Raw genomic sequence first — 6,823 nt, forward strand, 5'->3', positions numbered from 1 at the left:
AAGATAGCAATCTGTGGCTAGATTGGCTAATTTAAAATACAAAAGAGCAAAAGGTGTTAGACTGTGTGGCGTGCGCAGCCGCCCGCCCACATGTATTCACTGAACCTGGTCCTCTGTATCCCATTGATACATGGGGGACTTGGTTGTATGTTTAAATTAACTGGAAGTGCTGTTTCTACAGGAAACTACTCCACTTTGGCCAGGCTGTCCCCACAAATTTACGACAAAACAGGTCCAGGACATTTCACCCCGAGAAAAGCTAACTATACTTGTTTTAATTTTACAGTAAGCGATCAGGGAAGCCACAAGCACGACGCTGGAGATGTCGACTCTGACTGGTGATCCGCTGTGATGTATCTGTCCAGAGGAAAGGTAAATCAAATCGGTGAGTACAGGCTATTCGTCAGAATCCCTAGCTGGACTTCTGGCCTGTGTGTCATGGTACGTGTCGGGGCGCCTTTAGTTTTAGTGGGTGAAAAGGGGGTGCGACTGGGTGAACCCGGCATTGCCCAATTAACAGCGAAGCGTGGATGCCATGTTTTGAGGAAGCGCTCGATAGGCTCATTTGACCTTTCTGTGGGTTCACCAACGTGTATAGAGGCTATTGGGCTGCCTAGAGGGGTTCCAAACGAATATAAATTGGCTGACCAAATTGTGGCTGGGTTTAAAACGTTGCCAGTAGTTGTGGGGATTATTTCAATTATCCCAATTACTCCAAATTAGATTGTTGACCTTATTAATTACATCCACTACAATGTGCTTAGGTACGCAAACTTAACTTGTGATGCAGTAGAAGGATTAGCAGAGCAATTAGGACCCACTTCTCTTCTCAACAATACTCCCCCTGATGAAACTGTGACCAGAGCACTGGAAGGCCTGAAGACCTTGTCTCAACTCATGTATGAGCTCTTGGGAGTTGACAATCCGCTGGAGGAGGGGATGACCTCTTTCTCTGGGCAATGGAAAGGTTGCATTATGTCCATTAGGGTTTTCTTATCATAGCTATTTTGGTCATTTGTGGGTGTTGTGTGCTTTCTCTTGGAGGATTATTTGGTAAGGGCCCTGATAACAAAGGATTTGCCTTGAGTTTTCATGAACAAAGCACCTTTGATCTTATTATCATTGCAATTACATCATTCAAAATCTGAGGCAATGTGGACACCCTCTGGGAGTCTGTGCCTATAAGACAGCGGAGAACAGTGACAAACAAGCTGTGCGTTGATGTATTAGTCTACCAACAGCTTTACATCAGCTTTTCTATAACTCAGCCTCATTGTTTTCACTACTATAAAGTTCCTCCTGTAACTTTTATTGTTTCTGATAAGATCATATGGACTTACAATCTCATAAGATCTGTAAGTGTAAAATAACGTTCTTTCAGGATGATGGAGAACTACACCTACAACAGCTACATCCTCCAGTTAGAGGGCTTAAACACTTCAAAGGATTCTCTCTACCCCGCCTTTCTTTTCTTGTTTTTCTCCTACCTGTTTATAATGATTATAAATGTGGGCATTACTATTTTGATTGTCATGAACAAGAATCTTCACCAGCCCATGTATCTCCTTTTTTGCAACTTGCCATTGACTGATATTCTTGTAAACTCTATCGTGGTGCCCCGTTTGCTTATAGACCTTATGAGACCTCCATCTGAGCGCCTCATTAGTTATTATCAATGTGTTGTTCAGGCCTACATTGCGCACTTGGTTGGAACCACAAGTCACACTGTTCTCATGATTATGGCCTATGACAGATATGTGGCCATTTGTAATCCTTTTCACTATGTTTCCATAATGACCAACAAAATGATGATCAAGCTGACAGTTTGTGCCTGGGGAGTGGCCTTTGTTTTGGTCGGGATTCTTCTAGGTCTGACCACACGACTGAGTCGATGCAGGACTTTGATCACAAACCCCTACTGTGACAATGCCTCATTGTTTAAACTTTCCTGTGAAAGTGTGGTCATTAACAACATCTATGGTATCACTTTCACTGTGGCTGTTTATGTGGGCTCTATAGGGGCAATAGTTCTTTCCTATACAAGCATTGCAGTGGTTTGTCTGACCAGTAAGAACAAGTCTTTGAACAGTAAAGCGTTGAAGACCTGCAGCACTCATCTGGTTGTTTATCTGATTTTGACACTTAGTGGAATGGCACTTATTACTCTGCATCGCTTCCCTCAGTACTCAGAGTACAGAAAAATCTCTGCTCTTCTGTGTTATATGGTTCCAGGCAGTCTGAACCCCATTATTTATGGTGTGCAGTCCAAAGACCTACAAAAAGCCCTTTTGAAGTTTTGTGTATCCAAGAAGGTTTTGGCATCATAAACAGAATGTGTTTCTGTTTGTTTTTATAGAAATTCAACATCTAAAGGGAGATCATCTCTGACAGCTATTTTAATCATAATTAGATGGAAGTTAATGTTTTTGCTGCTGTAAGAAACTAATGTATAAAACTTTAGTCAGCATTTCAAAATGTGTGTATGTTTGTGTAAAATAAAAGCTTAAGCCAATCTGTGGTTTTGTCTCATTCATGAAGTTTAATTTACATTAGATGACGTTAAAGACAAAAGCAAATGTTCGCTATCTGCTGGTAAGCCTTTGTTAAACACAGACACAAGGACTGTGCAGTTTTATTGGAGCTAAATACATAATTAGTATTTAAGAAGAACATAATGGTATGAAACCAGCAATAACACCCGGTTATACCGATGTAATGAATCAGAGTAATGGCCAAGAGAATACCTTTGCATGGGAGTAATTTTTAGTATTCTTACTTATACCATAGCTTTCATTTAAAACCAAAAAAGACAATCTCTGGACTAGGGATGGGTACCGGTGTCCGGTGCCATGATGGCACCGGTTCTGACATAAACGGTAGTAACCAGACCGAAAAGCAGCGCACATTTCGGTGCTTTATTTCGGTGCTTTTTTTTCCTGAGCTGTGATACACTTCTAGACAATCATTTTACGTTTCCGAGGATAGTAGGCGGGGCCAGGTACGTACGTTCTTTTATGCAGAGCTACAGATTAAAAATGCCCAAGGCGAAGCGGTCAAAAGTCTGGCTGTACTTCACAGCAAAAGATGCAAACTCAGCAGCCTGCAACAAGTGCTTTAAGCTGATACTGTCAAAGGAGGTAACTCCTCAAATCCGATGAAACACCTAGCGACGCATAGCGTTTTTTTCTCTCCAAAAACCAAGAAATGCGCTGTATTTGATAGCTTGCTGCGAGACCTCACACCGAGCGCATCTACTGCGGTGTGGTGCCTGTTATCGGACCCGGAGTTAGCAACATACCTAAAAACACGAAGAGGAGAGTCCTGGGCCCTAGCCCTGCCAGTGTAGCAGAAATGATGACGGATGATGATGCAGCAGCAGCAGCAGCCGTTCTTCTCTGCGTGAGTAATTTACGTTGAGTAGGCTAACCACGTTATTAAATTAATGCATGTAAGGTGAACTAGCAAACATCATCATATCTACATGCGGCTGTCTTCTTGTTTGATGGCAGCTACTCCCTTCACCCTGGCCAAAAAGGCTAAAATGACCAAAGAAAAAGAGGGAAACAGCTGAACATGAGCGGTTTTTGGACAAAGTTTGTGTTTTTTCCATTGATTAAGCACTGCTTCCAGCCAAGAGTGATACCATATATGCCCTATAGCTGCAGAAAAGGCTAACATTGTTATCTTTTTACAAAAACCAAATCAAATCAAATCACTTTTATTGTCACATCACATGTGCAGGTACATTGGTACAGCACATGTGAGTGAAATTCTTGTGTGCGAGCTTCACAAGCAACAGAGTTGTGCAAAATACAATAATGTAAACAAGCAAAATACAAGAATGGCTACATCTGAAACTAATAAATATATGTACAATATATAATAGTATATGCATTTCTGGATGTGTATAGTAAATATTTTCCTACGTGTGTGTGTGTGTGTGTGTACACATATTTTACAAATTAAATAGAGTAAACAATAAATAAAATATATAAAATATACAGAGTTGAGACATGTGCAAAACAGTGGCATTACTGTACAGTATGGAGTGCATAATGTTAAAGTTCCAGTAGTGAAGCTGAGGTGTCTATGACGTGTTCAGCAGTCTGATGGCCTGGTGAACCAGCTGAACATGAGAGGTTTTTGGACCAATTTTGTGTTCTCCATTCTTTAAGCACCGGTTCGAGCACCGTTTAAGCACCGGCACCGTTTCAAAAGTACCGATTTGGCACCGGTATCGGATAAAACCTAAACGATACCCATCCCTACTCTGGACTTATATCTGATAGAGATGTTTATATGAACTTAAACAGGCCGCTTAAAATACAGCTGAATTAAAACAATACTCCAAATCCCTCACATTTATGACACATGCACACTAGCCAATTTTGTTCTTACTACTGTGCATATGTTGGCAAATCAGACTGGAACAGTGAATTAGGAACAGTTCACAAAATCAGCACATATCACCATTTTGGTTCAGTATTGTATATGTAAGAAACTGAACCTAAACTGAAAGAATAATAATAAGTGTGTGAATGCGAGAGTGAATGAATAGTGGAAATTAGTCGAATTGTAAAGCGCTTTGGGTGCCCTGAAAAGTGTTATATAAAACCAATCCATTATAATAAGGCAATTTGGCATTAGGCATGTCATTGTGATAATCTTAAGTGAGATTCTTGTACAGTAAAATTTGAGTTGTTGATTTCCAAATGCATTTCATTTGTGAGGTAAAAAAACCCCATTAAGATTGTTTTCTTTAAATTCATAAAGTTACTGCATAAAGTACATCAATAGTTACTCATTCTCTCATGTTAACTAAAAGGAAAATGTTTTTAAAGAGTATGATTTTTATGCTAAAATACAATGACCCTGCCATCTGTCAGACCTTTCGTGCATGTTCAGAACACAAAGGGTATAAAGTTCAGTCTTTTTTTTTTGACTCTTGGTCTGCTTCACCTTCTTCACTTTGGGGCCTAGTTGTCTGTGACAAAAAGAAATTACAAACAGAGATTAACAATAACCCAGTTATTTATAATACAATAAGGTTTTGGAGGGAAATGCACAAAAGGTTGGGCAGAGAAGATTTTTTTGACTCCTTTATTGAGAAACAAAGACTTTGTTCTAGGAATGTCTCGCAGTCTGTTTGATATGTGGCATAACAACAGGCTAAGGGTGATTTGTATTTAAACAACACACTGATGAACTTTCAGCAACTGGATTCAAATTTTAATATTCCTAGAGACAATTTTTTTGGGCTTTCTCCATGTTTGTCATTTTGTTAATTCTGAAATTTCACAATCTGCAGAAACAGCTATATATGAAGATTTGGAGACTTTTCTTATTAAACAAAAAGACAGAACTCATTTTATTTCTGCCTTTTATTCTTTACTTTATACTCATAGTAGCAGCACATTGAGTGCTATTCATAAATGGGAGAGAGATCTTAATAATCAATATGTGGAGGAGGAGTGGAAACATAGCTAGATCTACTTTTACTTGCAACTGTTTGCAAGATACCCAATAAAAAAATTTGACACCGCCTAACTCCTAATGCCTGCATAAGATTACACCTGATGTGTCTGTATCAAATCAAATTCAAATTTTATTTGTCACGTACACAGTCATACACAGTACGATATGTAGTGAAATGCTTGGACAACTGCTCGTGACCTAAAGAGAACAAAAAAGGAAAAGGCTATGAATAAGATAGGAAATAAATATGAAAAATTAAAAAGGGTAAATTTAACTAGGAAGGAATAAAATATAAATTAAGGTTAAAAATGAAATAACTGTACAACACAAATTAGAATGAAGGGTAAATTTAACTGGGAAGAATAAGATAAAGATAAATATATAAATTAAAGTTGAAAATAAAATAACTGTACAACAAAATACACAATACACAATATAGAACTATATAAGAATGTATGAAGAAATCTAAATATAAATAAATATATACACAATAACAGCAGCTGTACAAGTATTAACCGGAAATGAAGAATATAGTGACCAGTGTTGTGCAAAACCAAAGTCCAGAAAGTCCAGTGTGTGTGTAAGAACCATATGTGTGGGTCAGTACTGTGTGGTGGTGTGATTGAGAGACCGTATCGCCTGCGGGAAGAAGCTCCTCCTCAGTCTCTCTGTGTTGGTCTTCAGGGAGCGGAATCGCTTTCCTGACCTCAACAGAGAGAACAGTCTGTTGTTGGGATGGCTGAGGTCCTTCACGATCTTCCTGGCCTTGGTCCAGCACCGCCTGCTGTAGATTGAGTGCAGGTCAGGGAGCTCGGAGCGGATGGTGCGCTCAGCTGACCGCACAACCCTCTGTAGAGCTCGTCTGTCCTGCATGGTGCTGTTCCCGAACCAGGTTAAGATGTTTCCCGCCAGGATGCTCTCTATGGTGCACGAGTAAAAGTTCCTGAGCACCTTGGAGGGCAGTTGGAAGTCTCTCAAGCGTCTGAGGTGGTAGAGACGCTGTCAGGCCTTTTTCACCACGGTGTTGATGTGACAGGACCATGACAGGTCCTGCGTGATGTGAACTCCGAGGTATTTGAAGCTGTCCACTCTCTCCACTGGGCACTCGTTGATGACGGGGGTCTGGTAGTTCCTCTCCTGCTTAGTGCTGAAGTCCACTATCAGCTCCTTTGTCTTACTGACGTTTAGAAGGAGGTTGTTCCTCTGGCACCAGTTCTCCAGATTCCTAATCTCCTTCAGGTAGGCCGTCTCGTTGTTATCAGAGATCAGGCCCACCACGACGGTGTCGTCAGCAAACTTGATGATGGTGGTGGAGCTGGTAGTGGCCACACAGTCATATGTGTACAAA

At 40.3% G+C, this 6,823-nt stretch overlaps 1 protein-coding gene across 2 annotated transcripts; it reads left to right on the forward strand.

The window, feature by feature from the left end:
- The first annotated feature begins 1,382 nt into the window (after nt 1-1,382).
- LOC146624817 (olfactory receptor 8G17-like) lies at nt 1,383-2,683 on the forward strand. Of its 2 annotated transcripts, XM_085364162.1 has the most exons (2): nt 1,383-2,298; nt 2,658-2,683. In XM_085364162.1, the coding sequence occupies exons 1-2, from the start codon at nt 1,383-1,385 to the stop codon at nt 2,681-2,683; spliced, it is 942 nt and encodes a 313-aa protein (XP_085220288.1). The 2 variants fall into 2 exon arrangements, with proteins under 2 accessions (XP_085220288.1, XP_085220287.1); XM_085364161.1 differs by lacking the exon at nt 2,658-2,683 and having other exon boundaries at nt 1,383-2,327.
- Nucleotides 2,684-6,823: the final 4,140 nt, after the last annotated feature.

This window comes from Diplotaxodon limnothrissa, linkage group LG10, assembly GCF_057381915.1.
Source record: "Diplotaxodon limnothrissa isolate DT_005_m linkage group LG10, D_limnothrissa_male_GT1.1, whole genome shotgun sequence".
Classification (NCBI taxonomy): Eukaryota; Metazoa; Chordata; class Actinopteri; order Cichliformes; family Cichlidae; genus Diplotaxodon; species Diplotaxodon limnothrissa.

Bases quoted from the DNA above. Each gene is read 5' to 3' on its own strand.
- LOC146624817 (XM_085364161.1), top strand. From the start codon at position 1,383: ATGATGGAGAACTACACCTACAACAGCTACATCCTCCAGTTAGAGGGC.